We start from the raw sequence: 23,629 nt of genomic DNA on the forward strand, positions 1-23,629 counted from the left end.
TCACCAAACCTCTTTGTTCAGCCCCGTAAATAGTGTTGAAGTAGAAAATCTTCAACAAAATGTAAGAAGGCAAAAATTGCTTGACCTTGCCAAGTTTAAGCAGCCTCAAACTTAGCACACTAACTTCAAAATGCGTAATATAGTTACACTGCTGCTGAGCCTTGGGAAGTCCCAGTCACAATCAGTGACTGTAAGACCTAGTAGCTTTCCAGGATTTAAGGAAGACTTGCATGTTTTCTGAGAGTGTTCTGTCAAAGCTTCAGAATATGTGACTAATATCAGTGTGTGCTGGTTATTTGGTTTAGTTCTCTTTAAGAGAATTATTTTTCAGTACTTTGAAAGTAAAATTCATTGTAAGTCTGACGATTTAAGAGCAAGTACTCTGGGTCAACAGTTAAATGTTGAAATTTTCTGAATGGCATGAGAGCGCTCAGTACTTCAAAGATAAGTACTTCATTTTGCTTCAGATGAGGGAATAATTTGACCTTATTACTTTGATATTCTCTCTTTGGTTTAAATTAGTACAAAATCTTAAAATAGGAGGTAAAGGGTCAGGGGTTAAACTCATTATGTAATTAAAGTAGAAGTCATAGGGTTTGCCCTTTAAGTTTAAATGTTTCTGTAAGTTAAGGCTGAAAAGATTTAATAAGCACTTCTATATTTGGGTAAATTCTGATGCTATGAATTCCAAAAATGTGTGCATTAGCCTTGTATCTGAGTTAGCTTAAGATGAAAGGCTTTGATAAGCTATGAGAAAAAGCAAGCGGCTTTTAAGGAAATGGACCCCATGTACAAGTCAGTCACTGTAATGCCATGTTGTTTGAAGCTGTGTCTTAATTTTTCAGAGCTTGCAGCTGATGATATGTTTAAGATAGCCTTCAGTTCTGGCAGGGCTTGAAGCAAATGTTACTTTAGTACTGTCAGAAAGTACAAAGCTAGCGACATGTGAAGTGACAGAATTATACTCTGAGCAGTCAGTGAGTTTGAAGTTACAGCTTTCTGTCCTTGAGTTTTCTGCCCTTGCAGCTCTCTCCTTCGCTCCCTGGTACCCTGAACTTGAGGCCGAGGGGGAGTCTCACTGCTTGTAGCAGACACTGTCAGAACACAACACAACACAACTCTGTAAACCTTTTTCAGTTTTATGGTAGCCAAAAATCTCATTTCTACTAATGCAAAGTTTGAATCTCTACTGCCATTTTTATCTTTCTAGTCTCAAAAGCACTGGCCACAGCTGCAATTTAGAGAGCAGGAAATGTGTGTGTATGCACGCAGTGTTTTCTTTTTTCCTATATAATATGTAAGTAGAAGAGAAGATAAATCTAAGACTGCAGTAACCTGTAAGAATTGAGGTTGGAAACAGGTCTCACTTTCTGCACTGACACCAAAGACAGGTGAGAAAACAGACATGGATTTCAAGCCCCAGTTCACACTGGACAGGAATAATGATGTGATCTGGGCACCTGGGCATCCCCAGGTGGGCTCTGTGCAGCATCCAGCCAGAAGGTGACAGATGTCCCAGAGGTACCCTGGAAGAGACTGACAGAGAAGTGTGGCCAGAGCTACAGAGTCCTCTGGGAAGACATATGTCCAAGTTGTGGGTTTTGCCCTGAGACCAGGCACAGCACACAGACCTCCTGTTTGTTCTTGTACCCAAGTGTTCCCTCCACCCATATGTATCTTCAGTATATTCTCAAATGGGTTCTTTATCTCATGAGTAATATTTAACCTATGTTTCTCTGTATGTCTGCACACACACTATTTTGTTTGTACCTCAAAATACAGAAAGCAGAAGTGAAGTTGCACAGGAGCTGCCTGGCTCACTGGTTGTGAACATCTACCTGTGAGGATAGCTGCTCCCTCTGCATGGGATCATGAGGGTGGGTATGCCAGCTCAGTCCTGTGCTGAAACAAACTCAGTGCCAGCCTGACAGTGCCGAGCCAAGCATGCATGTCTGAGTGCATGGGAAGGGAGAAAAGGGATTTCTGCCTGTTGACTCCACATACCCTCTCAGAATCTGGCACAGCTACTATTATGGCCCAGCAGGTTTTGCTTCCCTAGGGATGTGTGATTACTGTCCTGAATGCCAGGTGTCCAGTCTTGTCTTTCTACCCCGTTTTACCACTCCCACTCCACTTGTGTTTTTCCCGCCTGGCAATGAGGACATAGTGCTGTCATGAGACTTGCATCAAACATTTTTTTCTCCCTGAAGTGGCCATCTATTTCCCTAGCATTCAGATAACCTTGAGTCAGATGTTTTCCTTTTTTCTTCCCCCTGAAAGAGCATCTCTCAGAGCACCTATCAGTGGTGCTCTATGGATTGAGTTTTGTACTTGGTTATTGAGCTGTGGACCAAAGGCAGTCTGTAAGTGATGACCAATACCAATCTTTTGATTGACACTGGCTAATTGCACTTACATTCATAATCATACTAATTGAATGAATTGCCTTGACCTTAACCTTAGAGCCTGGTAGCTTAAAATAAACAAACAAGCTTAAAATGAAAGACCTTACAGTTTTCTGATAAAGAAGACGACAATACAGAAATGCACATCAGAAGAGTCTTTAAAAATGGTGTCTGGGGACCTTTTTTCCTACAAACTTCCCTGTTTTACTATAAACAGAGTATGTTTCTTTGTGCAGGTGAATATAGAACTGAGCCTTAAAACATTAAGCTCTTTGCAGCAAATATCTTTGTGTCTCTACACAGTCTTATTTTCAATATTCTCTTTAAGAAAACACTTTTTTTTCTCATTTACTTGCCTATTTTGTTTTATAAATATAATTTTCCTGTGTCCTGGTCATTGCTTGCTTCAGAGATTCACAGTTATGCCCCCATGATTCCTTCTTCCCTATAAAACTGAGATAAACCAGTGAGAGAGAGCATTTCCATCTTGCTCACTTCAGGGGACCGGAGAGGAGCACTTGTGTCTAACTCCTCCTTGTTTATCTAATAATATGCTCTAGTGAATCATTGCCCATGGGTTGTTTACATATAAAAGAGGTTCCATGAAAAATCACACCCTGTTTATAGCAATTTATTACCTGGGAAGATGCTATCTTAGCTAACTGAATTGTTGTGTTTAAAGTGTTTCCTTCAACTCTGGCCAGAAATAAAGATCCATCAGTAAGTGTATTACCTGGTAAACCACTTGTAGCTTAATTTTCTATAACTCCTATTCAATGAGAAGGCCTGTAATGGTTTTTTTCCTCTTTCACAGGTTCCACCAGTGCTTCTGGACAAGCAGTTTTCAGAATTTACGCCGGATATCACACCTATTATTCTGGCTGCCCACACCAACAATTACGAAATCATAAAGCTCCTTGTGCAGAAAGGGGTGTCTGTGCCCCGGCCACACGAGGTGCGCTGTAACTGCGTCGAATGTGTCTCAAGCTCAGATGTGGACAGCCTCCGCCACTCTCGGTCCAGACTCAATATCTACAAGGCTCTGGCGAGCCCATCATTGATTGCTTTGTCCAGTGAGGATCCTTTCCTTACTGCTTTTCAACTGAGCTGGGAGCTGCAAGAACTGAGTAAAGTCGAAAATGAGTTTAAGTCAGAGTATGAGGAACTGTCACGGCAATGCAAGCAATTTGCAAAAGATCTCCTGGATCAGACACGGAGTTCCAGGGAATTGGAAATTATTCTTAATTACAGAGATGATAACAGCTTGATAGAAGAACAAAGTGGTAATGATCTTGCAAGATTGAAACTGGCAATTAAGTACCGTCAAAAAGAGGTGAGTGTGCTGGAGAATATTTAAGCATATTCAGTAGTAGTAATGTGATAGATAAGAGCCTGAAATACAACCTTTTAACTGAGACAAATTTCTGCTTATCTTTTTTTGTTCTACTGGGTTTCTGCTCTTTTTATAGTTTCAATTAGATGAATTTGAACAGTTTGATAGTATCAGAATTTAAAATGTTCTCTTCTAGCACAGATTCTGTGAAACTTTTTCTTCTCTTACATCTGAATAGACATAGTCTTCAGTAGTTGTGCTCTGAAGTGCTCTTCAGTAATAGGATGAGAAATATATAAAGCATACTTTAAATAAACTCTAGCCGTGTCTGACAGAGAAAGGCAGCTACGTGTTTAAACACATACTACAGGTATCTCTATAGAGAGGTTTCTTCAAAAAGTAGGTATAGATACCGAAACAGAAGTTTAATAGCAGTGCATGACTCCTAGAAATGCTGACATTCAGATTCTCTTTCATAAAGAATTCAAAATGGAAATACCTGAGTATTGGTGTCCATGACAATTAAAAATTCATTCATTTTACATTTACTTCACCAATATGTACATCTAGTGGGAATCAGAGGATGTCTGCATATCTTTTTAAAAGTACTCCGGTTCTTTTGTGCATGCAAAAGCAAAAGAAGCAAGACACAAAAGTGAGTTAGGAAGATAGTTCCCATGATATTTCCCAGCTTTCACTTAATCCCTGCACGTCATCATGTCAGAATATGTTGTATCATTTCATTAGGAACCTGCACATACCAATTCAGCTGAGCTATGGAAGTCCATAGGCAAGACAAATGTAACTGTATAGTACTTGTTCATGTCAATTACAGCAAATGCTTAAGAAACTTCGGTGCTAAATTGAGCTGGTCTGTCTATCACTGCTAAATCTCTGTTCTGCAAAATATAATAGTAAATGTGTTAAGTTATTAAGTATTTTAGAAAGATTTGAAGAAATAATAACCAAACATGTAATGATTCTTTTGTTCATTTGAAATAGAATTTAGTAATCCTAAGAAGCTACCATGGAAGTAGGGAACTACAGAAGTACTGATGGAAAAATACCTCAATTAGTCTCTGACTTCTAATAAGCTTCTAATAAGTCTTCTAATAAGCATTTTTTCCTTCAGGAAATGTATTGGATAATTTTATATTTTATAGTATAATGTTTCAGGCAACATATTCACTGCCTTCATAAATTATTTTCAGATCATACTTTGCCAGACTTAACAACCACTATTTCTATTTCTTGAAATGCCAATCCTGTCTTACAGTCATTTCAGAAACTGCTGTTTTTGCAAGGATTCATGCATTCAAATGAAATTCTGACCTCTCATGATTTTTTTTTTTTTAACCTTAACACAAAGCTTGAATTTTCTTAATTTGAGGTAGTGCTAGGCATATGTAGGGTGAAATGTTTTTTATAATTGCGTCTGATTGCTGTGCCTAATTAAGTTGCAGTAATACGGCTGATTACGTCATTGATTCTTCATAATAGAAAACATTAGGCCATAATGATTTAGTGAAACAATACCAAGTCAGGGGATCTTTTATATTTTATACACATTTTTCATTTCCATAAATATTTCCAGCTATCCCTACCATTAGATTCTTGCTGAAGTAAAATCAAGTTTTACTAGATTCTTTAGCTGTGTTTCAAAATGTATTCCATACAGGCTGCTGAAGGAAACAGTAGCCTCTGTAACTGTTCAGTCACTTTACTTCTGATTATTACTACAGTATTCTGGTAGGTGCAGCTCTAAGTTCAAGAAACTTACCTCAGGCATAACAATTGCTCGGTTTCTGGCTGTCCTGGTCCATGTAGATCATGATAAAAGCACATCAGCAGAGTCTTTCTATTTCTTGTGTTAAGGATGCTGCAGAGGACACTGGATACAGAAGCATCCAGGGCCAGGGGGTTCTTTCATCTCGGGCACTGGAACCCAGCCAGGAGCTCTTGATAGTATAGTATTTTAGGCAATATATTCACTGTTTCTGTGAATTATTTTCAGATGCTTCTGCTCTAGACTTAACAACTACTATTTCTGTTCCTTTAAATGCTCCCCACCTCCCCCCCAAGAAAACAGATAAGAATGCATTGTCTTCCCCTCTTATCTTACAAGCCATCCCTAACATCTCAACCTTTATTCATGCTATTAACAAAGAACATTGTTACACCATATTGGGACTGAGGTCAGAGCTCTACAAGTAAGCAATCAGGTCTGGTTGTCCAGAATGTCCAGTCTAAATCCAAAAATTGCCGTTAAAGTGACAAAATAATGATGAATGAGGACAAGTAAAATTAGAACGTGTCCTTTTACGTTGTTTTTATGATTAAGTGTCCAGGAGTTAAGTATTATTTTTTTCCTTTCAAGTTGAAAATAATACCAAAAATTATTATCAGTAATTTCTTTCAGCATTTTAAGCAACCAAACATGAAACATATTAGAACTAAACCTTGAAAAGGGGTGGAGTAGGCTTTGGAAAATATAACTTGGTTTAATCTCAAGACAGAGTATGGAGTAGAACATCAGATTGAGTGTACTTGTAGAAGCAAACAAGTGGATGGTGAAGAATTTTCATTGTGTAAGGAAATGAAAATTGACAAACGTGTAAAGAAAATTACCAAGCTTGGAGTTTTTGAGGACCTTCCAAAATGACATGATGTTTGAAATGTAGATCTAGAAATGCCTTGGAATGAACAGAGAAAGTCTCTTGAAATTAAAGTGATTAAGCTGTGCTTTTTGTAGTAGTCTGCAAGTCCCTGGTATCACCCTGTGTTTATGGAAATTGAGAAAGTACCTTTATTCTCAGAAGTGTCCATGTTCACCACTTTGCCACTGAAGTGGGCCTTCCAAAAACCCAAAACTTTATGCCAGTTGGGTTTGAGGTTCTCCATAGTGAAAGCTGCTCATCTCTGCATTTGCATTCCTTTCACACTTGCCATAATACTGTGATTCTCATTTATGTGCTGTCAAAAGGCATCTCAGTGGTATCGATTCTCAGTCCATGGAGTCAGGTCAGAGGTGTGTTATCAACAAAGAATCTTCCCTGATAAAATCATCATTCTTCTTTATTAATAACTAATGAGGTTCAAAGATTCATACTCTCAAGTTTACCCTGCAGGATAATGTCTGGCAAGAATATCTGTTCAGAGTTATGGGGCAGAACCAAAGAGCATCCACCACAATGTACGTTTTCTGTGCTTGCCCACAATTATTTTTAGCATAGCACATTTTTTTCTGTTCATTTTGCACCACTGGTGCTGTTTGGCTGTCAGCAAAGACACATTGCTGAAGCTTATGGTGCCTGTTTCTGACACCTACTGTTGCCTGGGCTACAACCAGCAGCAAACAAGGAAGATTTCCTGGAGTCACACAGCCACCCTGAGCTGGGCATGGACATTTTGTTGTCCAATTACACGTTGTTTAATATTATCTCAAGTAAGGGAGAGTTTGGTTTTGTGAAGGCTGCCACAATTTCAAGTACACAATGGGCAGTGAGAAGTAAGTTTCACTTCTTTCTGAATCAAATAAAAATGCTATCTGATTTAACTGCAGCTCCATGTAAGGATGTAGAAGGGGAATCCCAAATGTGATTCACAAGCAAATCTGAGTTCAAGTTAATTGCAAGCCTCTGGTGCAGCAATGCAATTAAGTACAAGAGAATAGTAGCTGTCTTTATTGATTAGTAGATAGTCATCTTTTCCACTCATTACAAAATGCATGTTTTCTTGTCATTAATATTCAGAGTTTTTAATAGAGGTATCACAGCAAAAACCCAGTGTCTGTCACTGTTCAGTTAACTTTTTTTTAGCTTTGGTTCTGTTTAGGTATTAAGCATATGACTACAAAAACATGAAAAAGTGCTTACTACAATGCTTACTAATTTTCCCTTATATGTGAAATGAAGAAGGGGGAGATTAATAGGCTGGATCAATATCATCTGGTTTCGCAGTAAGTTTAGTTACTGCAATTTAATTACTTATACTATAACTTGTATCTCTCTTTCATTTGCCTCACGCTAAATGTCCCATTTTCATTTAAGCTATAGCTGTATAAGCTCAAATATAGTAACGGAATGAGGTTGTAATTATTGCTAGTACTGTCTCCTTTTGCTTTGTTATTAGAAATTCTCATATCAATACAGAAGAAATAGGAATTTTTAAGTATGCAACTGTTCACCTTTTCTCTCTCACTTTTCAAATGAGTAAACACTGGCTGGTTTGTGTTGGGTTTACTCTTTTCTTTATCTTTTCCATTCTTAGTTTATGTTGATCATCTTTCTCTTCCTTGACAAATACACAATCACTGGTGAATTTGGAATACCTAATATTGTAAATAGGATGTAAATAGGTGAAATTCTGCGCATTTCAAATTAGCAGTCTGGAAAGATTTTAATAAGCTTTTTCCTGCTTTTACCGTGAAAAACCTCAAGTAAATGTATAGTTTACATAGCCTATACCCAGTGTTATCTATCATGTTGAGACCTATCTAAAGAAGCCAGAACTAAGTTTTCTAGTTTTCCCAATCCTGAATTAACTTTTTTAAAGGTTTGATTAAAAAATTTCTAAATTTTAATTTCTCTCCATGTTTACTAGACATGCAGCTGCTTAACTACTAAAATTCTCTCGAATACCTCTAGTTGGTCTTCTAGATGCTCCCTTTTCCCAGGGGCAGGACCTGTTTTTCTGAGTTGTGAGCAGTTGCAGAACCTGTACTAGCAAAGGGGCAGAGAGAAAAAGGAAGTGGGTTTAACAATTTGACCTATTTAAAGACATATAAAATTAACAAGAGTGCAGGCTTTATTAGAAAGAATTTCAGGGGAAATATTCCAGGGAAATCAGCTTCAGACTAAATTAAATATTAAATACATTAATATAATATTCAGATTTCATAGATGAATTCATGTTTTCTAGGAAAGTGATGCTGCAGGATGAAAAAAAAATTGTTTCGTTTTGATAACAAAAACCATCTGTTTACTACTGCTCAAAAAAGGACTTTTTAAAAAGGAATCACCAGTTCTTCCTAGTTTTCTATGCAAAATACAACCTTAGTGAAATGGAAATATTTCACAATAATGTCAGAATTTCAGTGAAATTTTCAATGAAAACATGCCAAATCATTTCAAATCTGTCATTTCATGTCAGTGTCTAAACACTTCATTTCAATGAAGTAAAGGATTTTGTTTGTCTGCAATTACTTCTTAATCCACTTGGAATTTAACATTTTTGCCAATGAAATTCTTATAGCTGATATCATCCCATATCATATTTTTATAGAAACCACTATAGGCATGATAGAAAGCAAGAATTACTGATTTTTAAAACTATCTTAGCAATTCCTCGAGAAAATAATTTTAAACTACTGAAATGAAAAGTTACTGTGTTCTTAATAATATTTTTAATGTTTAATTATAATGAATTTCTCATTAAAAGTCTTTCAGATGCAAAAACCTGAATTACTGACTCTGTAAGCAAGAATTACTTTGGAAAAACATTATCTTAAGAATTGTTCTGTGCTTAAAATTAACCCACACCTGAAACACAAGCAGAAACACAGCAGCCATGTGTAGCAAGTCACTGTGTATATGAATATTTGTCAAAAGACTGCAAAGGTGCCCTCAGAAGTCTCCATGTAAAAAATAACAAAACCTCACAAAAACCAGACTCTGATAATATTTGGACATTTTTGACACCAAACGAAGATATGTTTAGTCTATGAATTGCATAACTGAGAGGAGTGATATATACATGTTTGGGTCCCTGTCTCCATTTCGGCAGACTCTCAGCTATAGTACTCAAAAAGTTTGATAAACATTTTTCCATGCAAGAGTCAGGTACTCTAAACCAGGTCATATGTTTGCTTTGTAAATCATGTAAAAGTCTCCGTGTTTATAGGTAAGAAGTCCACAGATTGTTAAATAGTATGAATTAGGTGATAGATTATCTGCTACACATACAAAGTCTTCTTCTAATTGGTTATAGAATCCTTTCAGTTGGAAAAAAACTTTAATTCCAACGATTAACCCAGCACTGCTGAGTCCACCACTAAACCATGTCCCTCAGTGCCACATCTACATGTCTTTTCCATACTTCCAGGGATGGTGACTCAGCCATTTCCCTGGGCATCCTGTTCCAGTTCTTAACTACCCTTTGGTGAAGAAATTTTTCCCGACATCCAATCTAAACCTCCCCAATGCAACTTGAGGTAATTTCCTCTCATTCTACCACTCATTACTTGGAAGAAGAGACTGACCGCCATCTCACCACAACCCCCTCCTCTCCAGGCTGAACAACCCCAGTTCCCTCAGCCACTCCTCATCAGACTTGTGCTCCAGACCCTTCCCCAGCTCCATTGCCCTTCCTGGACATGCTCCAGCACCTCAATGTCTTTCTTGTAATGAGGGGCCCAAAACTGAACACAGGATTCGAGGCCTCATCAGTGCCGAGCACCCCCAGGTCTTTCTCCACTGGGCAGCTTCCCAGCTGCTCTGCCCCCAGCCTGTAGTGCTGTCCAGCAGCCTGTAGTGCTACCTGGGGTTGTTGTGACACAAGTGCAGGACCTGGCACTTGGCCTTGTTGAACCTCATGCCGTTGGCTTCGGCCCATCGATCCAACCTTTACAGATCCCTCTGTAGAACTTGCCTATTCTCTAGCAGACCAACACTCTTACCCAAGTTGGTGTCCTCTGCAAACGGACTGAGGGTGCAGTTAATACCCTCATCCAGATCATTGATAAACATATGAAATAGGACTGGCCCCAACACTGAGCCCTGGGGTCACCACTAATGACCAGCTGCCAGCTGGATGTAACTCCATTCACCACCATTCTCTGGGCCTGGACATCCAAACAGTTTTTTAAGCCATAAAGTGTACTCCCATCCAGGCCATGACCTTCCAGTTTCTCCTGGAGAATGCTGTGGGAAATGGTGTCAAAGGCTTTACTAAAGTCCAGGTGGCCAATATCCACAGCCTTCCCTCATCCAGGTCACCTTGTTATAGAAGGAAATAAGTTAGTCAAGCAGGACTAAATGAGGTGTAGCTGTCCATGTGGAAGCTGTATTTATTGCTGCTAGGAAAAAATGTTCTTAAATCACAGGGCACATCTGCTTAACACAGCATTTTGTTGTGGTGAAGCAATTTTCCTAGAATATGTGAGCAAAGTCCTTATACAGTCAAAAGACAGAAGTATGCGCAGAGGGAGATCCTGTCTGTTCAAGATAATCTAAGTTAATTCCAGAGACATCCTTCTCTGTTCCTGTGGCTGGGTAAGGAAACAGTGTACTTCAATTAGAAGAATTACTTCACTAGGCATTGAAAATGTAGAAGCAGGTTAGACAATTTACTGCATCAACTGAAATTTCTACCCTGTGGTAACAGAGACTTTGAATTCTGCAGGCTCAGAGCCCACGTGCGGGGAAATGAATTTCCGTAATAAGTAATTAATGATGTCTCAGAAGACATCAATAACCTTTAAATGCTATATGCTATATATATACACACAAGTTGCAACCCTCTCATCACAGTTCCAGTTAAACTATTCATAAACTAACATCAGCGTCTTTGTATTTTGAGCACTTGATAGAAGTAATTAACTCAAAGAGGAGACTTGCTGTTAATGAAGTACAGTGGAAATCTCTCATTTCAGTTCATTTTCTGCATCTTCCTTATAAAAGACATTGGTGGGATATCTGCCTCAAACAGGAAAAACCAGTAGTGCAAACCCCTAACCAGCAGTGCACAGCCCTTCAGTTAAGATGAGACTGGCAGCAGCAGAAGCTGGTTTGAAGGAGTCCCTACTAATGCACCTACAAGCTTCCCTACAAACCTTGGGTAGATTTAGCACCATGTCTCAAAGTGTTCTGTCCAAAAACTAACCAATCCATGCCTGTGCTAGGTGTAACTGGCCTGAAATAAGAGCAACTTCTTAACTGAGGCGCATTTGAACATGCTGACTGAAGCTTCTGTGTGTTGTTGCAGTGCAAATTTTTCTACTGCCTGACTCTCTCCACTGAGTATTTATTGAACAATAAAACAAGATAGCCAAAGCAAACTTGTTTTAGGCCAGTCTGCTCGTTCTTTTAATCCATCTTCTCTTTGTTCCACCAGAGGTCCGCAGAGAATTCTTCTCTTCCTTCCTTACCCCTTCCTTGATTTAGTGTAAGCCTTAGCCATCAAAATTAAAATAGCAAAGGGTGTCTTTATCCATTGCCTCCATCAATATGTCCACCCATTGTCAAACAAAAGATTTATGAGAAAAACAAATGCTTTTTAGATGAACTCACTCTTGTGCTTCCAAAGAGATCAGATCTTTATTCAGTTGAGCAGAGAATATTACTTTCTAAACTTTCTAGCTCCAGGAATTAAAGTAGAAAAATTAGGAGATATGTTGAATATGGCAGTGGTTTTACAAAGAGGAACTTGCATTTTCAAAGTCATATAGGGTTCAATTTTGAGTGCTGGCATTTGAACTTCTAGGGTATTTTTCAAAGAGAAAGGAAAATGTTTACACAAAACTATCAAAAAGTCCTCCTTACAGAGACACTTGGCTTTCTTCTGTAAATAGTAGGATGATATTCTTCAGTGTTGAAATATGTTGGTTATTGAGATATTTTACAAAAATAAGACATTTTGAGAAAAGATTTCAGGAAATTGGAAATGTTTTTGTTATGGAGAAAATAATCTCATTTGCCAGTGAGTACTTGCAAACTAGCAAGGACTTGATAAGGAAAGATTTTGCAGAATGTTTTGGAGAACAGGGAAAAGCCAAAGGTGGATACATACGAATAGGAGAAGAAAGAAATCCAGAGATGAACATCCTCTGCCATGTTCTTTTTTACATCAAATCATGGCTTTTATTGTTTGAATGTGTTTCATTCCTGAGTACTATTGGATAAATGTTAGAGTCTTTAACACTTATGGGAGAGAAAGGCCAATGCAGATCTTCAGAAAGTAGAAGTTGCTGAAGGTCTACAAAGTGCAGCTTGCCTATGCTGTGTTAGTCAAGTACAAGGTCTGGCTCATTAGGCTTTTTAGGTGGATAGAGAGGAAAAGGAAATGCTTTACTCTGCCTGACGAGCATAAAAGATAATAATGTTTAATTATCAGGGTAATGCAGTTGTTTAAATTAGAGGGTGTTCTAAATAGCTGACCTTAAGGGCTTTATTAGCAACGCTGTTACGGTTCACAAAACGACACAACTCGGTTACATGGCATTTGACATTAAACTGAAAGTGTAACATCACATAAAAAAGGGTTGACACGTTATTAATAAAATTATTTCAAGTATTTATTTCTGCCTTCTTAATAACACACAGAAAGAAACTAGAAATAGCCATTCCTGTAGTGTGCTTGTACTGCAAGTCCCTGACTCATTCCACATAACCTCAGGTATTTAACTGAGGTACCTATGTCAGCAGCTGAGCCTTGGGTTCCTTCATCATTGATGGGAAGAGACAGACATTTCCAGACAACTCAGGCCATCCAAGAACAAAATCATTTTTGTCACTACCTATGTTGCTTACAATTATTGCAAAGGTGACAAGGGACAACTAGATGTGTTATACAGGCTAAAAAGAATAGCATATAATTTCTGGAAGGTAACTAACAGTGGGAAAAAGCTATTTTGTTTCTCTGAGACCCAGAAAAGGCCCTTAAGCTGAAATGATGAACCTGTTTACAGGAATCCCTTCTAATGCATTGTGTGATCTAAGGGTCTGCCTGGAGAAGTAAGCATGATGCAAAGCTGCATTTCAGAGTTTTGGTCTGAGGGAAAAATCCTCAATTTTACATAAAGATTCTGAAGATCAGATGGAAAGTTTTGCAGGAGAGAACTTTCACAGCTATGACAGCCTGCAATATTCCACTTGTGTTGGGACATTTCTTCATCATTATTTCCAAAGCTGAAACCACTAGTGAATTTGTCTAAAACCAGTAAAAACCCTGAAATAAAGGATAAAGCTTTTATATGCACTGAAAAAATATTTTCTTTCACCGCATGTGACCCTATTCTCAGTAAAAATGTGTTAGTCAAACCACATTAAAGGTAAGTAGCAGAATAACAATTAAATGAAGAGAAATAATAATTTTCATAGTAAATTAAGGTTTTGACTTCCTAACCTGGCTATGAAAAAAACCTTTGTTCTGTACTAAACCTTGACAAAAGTAGCCTGGCAAGAGGAGCAATTTTCTTTTCTTTTCAGACTGCTCTTTCCAGGTACGATCTGCAAATTACAGTGCATGAGTGATGGTTAAACAAGATTTACCAATACTTAAGGCTATATTGGTTTGAGGTTGTCTTGCTTTTCTGCTGCAGCTTTCAGTGGAGTAAACATACCTGTTGTGGTTTCACCCCATCTGACAACTAAGCACCACACAACTGCTTGCTCACTCTCCCCCAGTGGCATGGGGGAGAGAATCAGAAGAGTAAAATTGAGAAAACTCGTGGGTAAAGAGAAAGGCAGTTTAATAAATAAAGCAGAAGCCACCCGTGCAAGCAAAGCAAAAGAAGGAACTCACTCCCTCCTGAGGTCCCTTCTAGGCTGAGTTTTGTGTGACCTGATGCCAGGAACTGAGGAGACATAAGCTCTGTAGCCAGTGTGCTTGGAAGTCTCTGTCATCAAGCGTACAGAGGATGATACATACTTGCTTCTATTTTCCTGTAGTATTAAGGAATCTGGCCACCTTACTCTTTCTCATATTAGTTTGCCAGTATATAACGTGGAATCTCCACTGAAAACATAAAGAAAGACCCTAAACAGATTTTAAGGGTACAGAAAGAGTATTTCTGTTCTTCTTAATATTGCAGCAGTACTCCAGGGATATTTAACTTCCCAAATAGCTCAATGAGTTTGAAATAATCAAGCAATATGAATTTTCAAGTGATTGAAGAAGGAAAAGGGTGGATCGCTATAAAATTATTTATTACATCAGAAGATAGAATGTCAAAGTGTTCAGTTTACAGATATTTTTTTCACAGGAACAAACCACAAATACTTACATTAGATAAAAAAAGGTAGTAAAACCAACAACATAATTAAACAATGAACTATTTAGCAAGTATTTATTATTCTTCCTATACCAACTTTTCAACAGATATGATGATTCACTTCAAATCATTTAAGTGAAAATTATTATCCTATAATTTTCAGAAAGAAAATGAAGGAAAAGAAGTACCCTTCCTTACTGCTTTTCTTCCTTCAAAAATGCAATTAATGTAAATTGACCCATCGTAAGAGTGCCAATATAAATACTCTGCCAATACAAACATAAATATTATTCTCTCAGCCTTGGGTCCTTTGGCTTCTATTCTCCTTCAATTTCCATGGAAAAGCTGGGGTTTGTAACAAGTTTAGCAAGTTCAGTACTTCAGAGAAAAAAACAATTTTCCCAAAGCAGTCGTGATAATACATCTGCCATCAAGTCTTCTTTTCCAAAGAGGAGGTGATTTTTTTACCTTAGTTATCTGTCAAGATTAGAGAATTAAGGGGTTTGTGTGTCAGATCCCGTCGGAGTTTCTAAAATTCCCCACAAAAAGACACTGATGTTGGATTATCTTTGAAGTTCTAGTATGAAGCACTAAAGGAGCTTGCACTTAAAACTTAGAGTGCTGCTGCTGTTTCCCTGCACAATTACAATGTTTAGTTGACTTTATAGTTTAGTTGTGGAGTATGGAGTTTTTTGGCTGCCATTGCTCTCAGCCTCTTACTGAAGCATTTGGATGCTGAAGAAATCACCATTTTGTTGTGTTGATAGAGGCTGGATTTGGGAGAGCTATGGATTCTGTCAGGGTGGATACTGACTGGCACAGAGTGGGCAGCACTAAGTAATAAAGAGAAACTGGGGTCTCACCACCACGACTTCAGGAAGGAGGCATTTTGGGTTTAAATTTAAAAGGGTTATGGGGTAAAGAAGAGTTCTTGCTTCCTGACTACAGTATTTGATGGTATTAGTATGAGACCTTTACAGATGCAGGCTGGATTTTGTGGAGAAAAAGATGACTGAAGATGACTTTAGCTCAGGAGGCATCACCAGGGTTGACTCTGTGGTCCATGGCAGAAATCTTTGACCCAGCTGATTTTGTTAAAGCCTGTACATTATATATAGGTTCAGGGGATGGTAAAAGTACATGTGATCTAAATTTAAATTGCATGTCACATAGGAGCTTCAGGGGGTTTTGTATGTTTACTTGGGATTTTTTCCTCTCTGTACTCATGTCTCACTATACAATAAGTTTCTTTATTCTTAATTTTAATGTATCGCTGATTCTCAAATAAATTTCAGTTTAAAGAATCATGATTTCATGCATATGATCAGGAAACATCACTAAAGAGTGAATAAAAAAGCAAAAGAAAATATTTCTTCAGAGTACTTGTATCTTTCACAAGGATTAAAGATCAGCTCTTTCTTAGAAATGTACCCTTTCTGACTTGCTGGAGCAGAGGCCAGGGCACGTATGTCATACAGGCAGTGACAACAGCCTATGAAGTATATTCCTCTGACAGTGAACAAATTGGCTTTGATTTGTTGAGGAAGAATGTAGCCTCAAACCTTCAGGGACTGAAACAACCTTTGTTTATATCCTTCCACATATGCTTCTTCCACCTTTTGCTTTTAACAAATGGTCATTTTCTTCCAAACTTTAAAATAAAATATATTCCTTTACCTGGTAGTACAAGCCAATGTATTATGCTCTATCTCCATAAGAGAATGCTATGGAATTTGGCCAAACAAAAACATCCTCAGAGTTATCCAGTTACTAGAAGCATGCAATAAATTTTAGAAACACCAGTCTAACACAGAAATGTATAATGTAAATCAAAAAAATATTGAGCGAAGAACTGGTCTTTGAAAGGTTGTCTGTGCTCTAAATGAAAGCAGACCATAGCCTGACCCAACGACTGAGTGATGCTGAGGGATTTGTATGCAGACTGCAGAAAGTTGCAGATTTGCTTTGCACAGACCTATTTGGAGAAATAAAAAATGGAACCAGGCAAGGAACAATAGGTAGTGGGGATGACTGGGGTCAAATGCTCAGACTCAGTCACTGATTTCTTCAGTGTAGATGAGGCCTGAACATCCCTAAAAGTAATGCTTATGTAATTCTCGAGTAAAATGGTCTCTTTGTTGATTCCTTCATCACTCTGGTTCTTCACCATGAAAGAAAGCAGCAGTGTTCAGACATCTTTACAACAACAGTGAGAGTAACTCCAGGTTTTTATTTGAGATACCAAATGCTAATGTTTTGCCACAAATTGCAGAGCTTCATAAGGGGAAAGAACTATCCAAGGACTGTAATTATTTATCCAGGCTGGCAGATGCTGGGTACACAGAATTTCATTAACAGCTGTAGTGGGTATCTTCCCATTACATGAAAGCATAGTATTTCTTAGGTCTGTGACACAAGAGAAGGTAATTTTCTTCAACCTCAACTTATTCTTACGTGTAAAAGAGCTTTTGGAGAGCAAGGCTTTGGAGCAAGCAATTACACTACCTTGAAATACTTTCCAAGATTAATATTTTGTGTTTGAACCGCAGAAGCTGCACATGGCTGCACTTGACTGATAAAACTGATGCATCTGTTAGAGACTCACATGCGTTTCTCCTGCAAATGGTCTCAGAATAATGCTCACTGAGAATCCTTGCCAAAGGCTTATCATTTCAGTATAGTCTTTGTGCAGGAACAGGGTGATTAATCTGATTTCTCAGCCCTCAACATTCTCAGATAAAAGCACAGCCAATTTAAACAAGAGGAACCTAAAGATAAAAAGCATCAAAGTATTTGAAGAGAAAGAAAAGCAGATTAAGTGACTATATACACATTCTGTTCCTAAGTATTTATGGAACTGCAAAGCCAGATCTACACTTTAATAGAGAACTTTCAACAGAAAAATATGCTGTTTATTGCTTTATTTAGTTTGAATGCCTTTGAAATCAGTCTGCGTTTTTATTTTTCTCTTATCCCTCTAATTTTGTATTCAGCTAGCCTTTGAATGAGTGTTATGCTTTCCAGGAACTGGAATCCCACTGATTTTGGGGAATTTTGGCCTCTTCAGTTCCACACAAGCTTCATATCATAAACAGTCTAAAGAAACTGGGAAACCGTGAAGGTCAACTCTCTTATCTCTTATAAGCATGGAGTATAAGCATGGAGTCAAGGACAGTTATGCTTAATATGCATTTTTCACATAAGGATGCAGGATGGAACCTCATAAAACTAAGTTAACAGAGTAAAATCTAAATTTGCCTGGTGCTAATGGGACGTGATTACCTTTTTTTTTACAGAAAAGATTAAATAGTGCAACAAAATATCGCTGGTCCAAGGCTTCTCTTCACAGAAACAGTAAAAGAGCCTGAAAATGATGAAAAGAAGGAATTAAAATTGGACAGGTTACTTCCAAATACCTCAATTACCCTGCTCAAATCTGAAAGGACCGTCAAAAAAGGGAAATGGAACTAAGAATGTCTCTCTACCTTGTTTTGGCCTCTGCAGCAAGCTGAACAAATGAGGAACAGGGTGGTATCCAGTGATGCCAATAGAAATTCTCACATGAGCAGGCAATGCCCAGAGGAAGAATCTAGCTGTTCTGGTTGCTTTCCAACCCATCCTTCACTCAAAGATTTTCTTAGCTAGTTTTTCTCCAATTAAACTCACACTGTGTTCTGTGCTTTAGTTGCTTCCAACATATTTGCAGCTCCTTCATGAATTTTGAAAGGTTGGTTTATTAACTTGTAACTTTTCCTTCTGGCGACATGGCAGCTACAGAAGTAGACTAAGTGGTAGAATGTTCTGGATGTGAGGGAACTCATCAGTTCTGTCATGAACTGGAACCATAACTAACTTAGATCCTAACCCCTTCTGGCTGACCAGCTAATGCTTAGAGGCCTTAAAGCACACAAAAACAATTTGAGTGTAAGAAAAAAGTGGAGTCATAGAATGATTTGGGCTGGAAAGGATCTTTAATTGCTAATTGCTCACTGGTCCAGAGGTATGTTTTTTTCTTTTTACACTTCCCTGTGTTGATATATGGAGTTGTTTAGAATACATATTGATTTTGGTCTCCTAAAATGAGCTTGAACTTCTGAGATTATAAACAAAACATGTTTATAGTCTCAATTTATTCAGTGTTATAATGAATACTAAGAGATCACCCACTATTTCTATTCTCTTGTGAGGTATTTTGTAGAAACTACTGGTCCAGACAGGAAACTTGGTGTCAGATGTATTTGAAGAGTGCCTTGGGAATAATAGGATTGAAATGACAGAGATTTAAGCAAATATGTGCCCAGTCATATTTATGTTCCTGCTTACTGGTGTCCCCAGGTGTTTTCTGCAAAGTTGCTTCCTAGACCATGAATTCCAGCCTGTACTGTTGCACAGGGTTTGTCTGTCCCAAATGCAGGACTTTACATAGAAATATTTGTTTTAGTTTCTGTTTGCTGTGCGTGGAAATACACCAGCTGGGAGTGCAAAAACAGGGATCCAGTATAACAAAAGTAAGTTCATATTTTATTTTCTCTGCAAATACTTACAGGGATTCTGTAATTGTTTTTCCCTACAAAAATGTTTTGAATTATGGTGGTTGTAACACTTGCCCAGAATGGGAGCTAGAAATATTATACCAATATCACAATTCTGAAGTTTTGAGCTATTTTACACTATCATCCCAAAGCCCAATAATGGATTCATTTTCCTTTACCACTGGGAAGTCTAACAAAGCTATTCATGCGCAGCTGGTTCCTAGCAACTGCATTCTAGTTTCAGTTGCCATTGCCTTTTCTAAGCAATTAATCAGAATCACTGAATTTATAGATAATTCTTGACTTATTTAATAGATATTTTATAGTTTTTTCTGTGCTGATTCATTTTACTGGGAAGGAGTAATGAATCAAAGTAAGAGCTTCTGCTCGTGTTGATGTGGCAAATGAGAAGCTTAAAATGCTCAAAGCTGCAATGTCATTAATCCTTTTAACAAACCATTTCACTTTTTACTTTCCTATTTTCCTTTTCTTTTGTTTCCTTCCTCATCATATTTGAAGTTACACAATAGAATAATTAAAATAAAAACCCCTAGAATTGTATTCTATTCTTGGTTAGAGGAATGCAAACTGGATTTTATGAGGAAGGCATCTGTGCTGTGAATTTGTTCTGCTGTGGGAATCTGATGTGACGTTCCCCTGATAATATACAAGGTGGTGTGGTCTGGTGCTCTGGTCCCAAGTGTCCTGTTTTTGGCTGGGATAGAGTCAATTTTCCTCCTAAGAGGTCCTACAGTGATATGTTTTGGGTTTAGTATGAGGATGATGTTGATAGCACGCTGATGTTTTGGTTGTTGCTGAGCAGTGCTCACCCTAAGCCAAGGACATCTCATTGTCTCATGCTCTGCCATGGGCAGGTGCACAGGAGGCTGGGAGGGAGAATGGCCAGGACAGGTGACCCAAACTCACCAAAGGGATATTCCATACCACCCAAACTCTCCAAAGGAATATTCCATACCATAAAATGTCATGCCCAGTATATAAATTGGGGGAAGCTGGCTGGGTAGGGCCAATCTCTGCTTGGGGATGGGCTAGGCATCACTCGGCTGTGGGTGGGCAGCCACATGGTGCATCACCTGTTTCTCTTGGGTTTTATTTCTCTGTCTCTTTATTATTGTTGATGTTTTATATTACTTTAACTCAATTGTTCGACTGTTCTTATTTCAACTCACGTTTTTTACCTTTTTCTGATTCTCCTCCCCATCCCACTGAGAGGAATGGGGTGGTGAGTGAGCAGCTCAATGGTATTTTGTTGCCAGCTGGGTGTTAAACCATGACACCGAGCGAGCTCACTGGTTCCCTTAAGGACACAGCTGCAGATAGAGCTAAAAGCTGAGTAAAAGTTCACCAGTGGTTTGCATCCAGCAAGAAGCATGATTATTGTGATGGTCTGCTCCAGTTGGCCCAAGGTTTAGAACAGATGGACCTGAGAAGATTCATAGTATTTGGCACAGGAATCAGGGTTTCTGGCCTGAGGCAGAAAACAGGCAGTATAACTGTACCCAAAGGAGTCCAGCACACAGTCCCTAGCTTTTGGATAGGAAAACATAGAGCTGATCTACTCAATGACTTAAAGCATTTAAATTGCAACTAAATGGTATTTGTCTTAATGAAGCAGTCCTCACTGAGTAAGTGCTGAAATTCTCAAATATAGCCTTTGGGGGAAGATACAGAAAAGAACATGCAGTGACATCTCTAAAGGGAGAAACAAATCTACCAAATTTAGGAGTCTTCTTAGTGAGATTGGGACTTGAATCTGTCATTAGTGCCAATGCTTTTCACAACCAATAGATAGAAAATAATGATGTGAATTTGAAGTTAAACTAAATAGAAGACATTGGGTTTTCATTAAATATCTGTGAAAATTTGTAAAATATTAAAAGTAACATATTCTAGGGAAAGAAAAAGGAATTAAGTTTAGTTCTTGTCAAAAGGGAGCACAATCATTGGGAAGTGTGTGTGACAAAGCAGCAGACCTCAGAGCAAACCTTTCCTACCAGTGTGGCTGTAATGGCAGTACAGCAAAGCACAACAGAGAATCTGGCCATGACTGCAAAAAAAGTATTAATAAGAAATTTTCTGATAAATGTTTTGATATGTTTCCTCCTCAAAAAAAAAGTCTTTAATGTTCATTTGTTAGAGAATGCTATCAGAGATAGTTCTTTGTGCTACAGCATAGTTCACTTGTGTATAACACAGAAAGGAAGTAAATTTTCTTTGACAGCTTTCATTTCTAGATGAAAAATTGCGTCCTTTTTTCATATAACAATCTCAACTGCCTATTGATGTCAGAATGAGAATTTAATTTGGACCTCAGATTTTGTTAGACTGCTTTTATAAATGTAAAAATGAGCACCTGGTTACAAGTGGAGGGTTTTTATATCTTTGTATTATTATTTCATAATACAGTGAAATAAATACTTGAAGGCAATACTGTGGTACGGTAAAGAGCTGAAAACTTACTCTGATAATATATTATTTATAAAAGTATTATTTCTATAAAGACCATATATAGTTAATAGTATCAGTTGTGTTATTTCTTCATCATTTCATTGACTGAGAGATATGTATTATAGCAAAACCAAAGATTAGATTTAATCAGAAGTGAAAATTAAATTCTGTGTTATGTATATGCTTGCATAGCACTAGAATCAGGCTCTGTTATTATTATTTATACCAGATTCTTTTTGCTGGCACTGTGAATAATTTCTATTTTTCAACAGTCTCAGGGAAGAGCCAATTCCCAGCGTGACAACTAAGAGATTGAATACCAGAACATTTTCAGATGGGTAGACTCTATGAAGGAGCTAAAGATGTGAAATCAGGAAAAATCATATAGAAAAATCCCTTGTGTAATTACAAAGTGCTGGAAGCTTTTGGAAGCCATCATAATGTGAAAATATAGACTTGCTAATTGCTAATTATATGGACACAATGTCAAAGTCAAATAACATAATACTGACAGTACAAAAGATACTCAAGAATAGTACAAGAATACCTCCAATCTCTCCAATTAAGGAAGAAAAAGTTTACCACAGTGAAAATATTTTGGCATAGGCAATGCAGAACTGGCAAATTAATGTCACAGAGTATTTCTGTTTCTGCTAGTCACAAAATGTTTGTGTAAAATAGTTTTAATTTTTTTTCTTTAATCTCCAAGTTCATCAGGGGACTTGCATGTCTACTTAGCTTTAATATGTGATCATCTTAGATGTAATGCCATCCATTTATAAAGGAATTGTCCTATGCTGGAGCATGTCTTTCTTCCATCCAGTTCTAACTCTTCCTTTCTAATAGAAGGTTTCTAATAGTTATAAATGTGAATTGACCAGAGAATATTGTCATGAAGATTTTTTTTCCTTACTTTTTCTGTCGAGAAGGGCTTTTCAGTGGATAAATTAAAAGTTCAAATGTAATAAGAATTTGGAATCAGTAATAAAATATATTAATCACAGATTAACTTACTTGATCTATTTAACTGTGTCTTAGCTGTGAGTAGTGTCTCTGAGACAGGCTACATGGGCAGCATTTACACTGTGAGTCCCAGGAAGGCTTCCCTGCCCCCAGTTCCTGTATGCTCAAATATTTACTTACAAAGCATGAAAAAAAACCATCTTCCCCTCATTTTCTCTGGAGGAAACAGGTCCACAAGAACTAGAAGGGACAAGCTCACCTTTTCTGTGCAGCTGAAGAACAAGACTCTAGGGTGCACCACTGTGCACACTTTTTTTCCATCAGGGTATAACTGTTCCCTGTTCAAAATCTTCCTTCATTATTCAGCTAATGTAATAAATGTAGATATAACTATTGACCATATTTCACAGCATATGATGACAATCTCTTGACCACAAAAATGAAGGAAGTACTCAAATCTGTGAGAATTAGTTTGGACATTTTAATAACATCACACAGTTCATTGATAAATTAAACTTTAAAAGATGTTTCAGCAAGAGATTTAGGATAATTTTCCAGTTGTCCAAAGAATACTTTGGATTGGTTCATAGTTAATGTTATTGGCAAATTAATCTCAGAACCATAAAGAAAAGTCTTCAGTGAAGAGACGGATATTTTTGTTGTTTCAGGACATTGCTAACCAACCTTGCCAGTGGGCTGTTACATAAAAAGCCAACAGCATGAAACTGGATATTAGGACCTCTCAGAAATGCATATATCATTTGTAGATAAACACACTGTGTTGTGTTTTCTTTTATAGACCTTTGCCTGCAGCACTGGTCTATAGCACAGAACTGCTTCCCTGTGCATACAGCTCTTAAAATGTGGACGTAGTATTTTATATGCTTGCTCCATACCATACCATACCATACCATACCATACCATACCATACCATACC

The 23,629-nt window shown here is 37.7% G+C and overlaps 1 protein-coding gene across 3 annotated transcripts in view; it reads left to right on the top strand.

Moving 5' to 3' along the window:
- Positions 1 to 23,629, top strand: part of TRPC4 (transient receptor potential cation channel subfamily C member 4) — a 132,226-nt gene that overhangs the window by 68,324 nt on the left and 40,273 nt on the right. For all 3 annotated transcript variants that reach the window (XM_042014227.1, XM_042014226.1, XM_042014228.1), the window contains one exon: positions 3,220 to 3,738. In XM_042014227.1, the coding sequence (XP_041870161.1) occupies positions 3,220 to 3,738 (519 nt within the window). The remainder of the gene's footprint in view (positions 1 to 3,219; positions 3,739 to 23,629) is intronic.

Source organism: Corvus kubaryi, unplaced genomic scaffold (assembly GCF_017639235.1).
Source record: "Corvus kubaryi isolate FWS band 111438036 unplaced genomic scaffold, C.kubaryi_AGA036_p1.0 split1-65, whole genome shotgun sequence".
Lineage (NCBI taxonomy): Eukaryota > Metazoa > Chordata > Aves > Passeriformes > Corvidae > Corvus > Corvus kubaryi.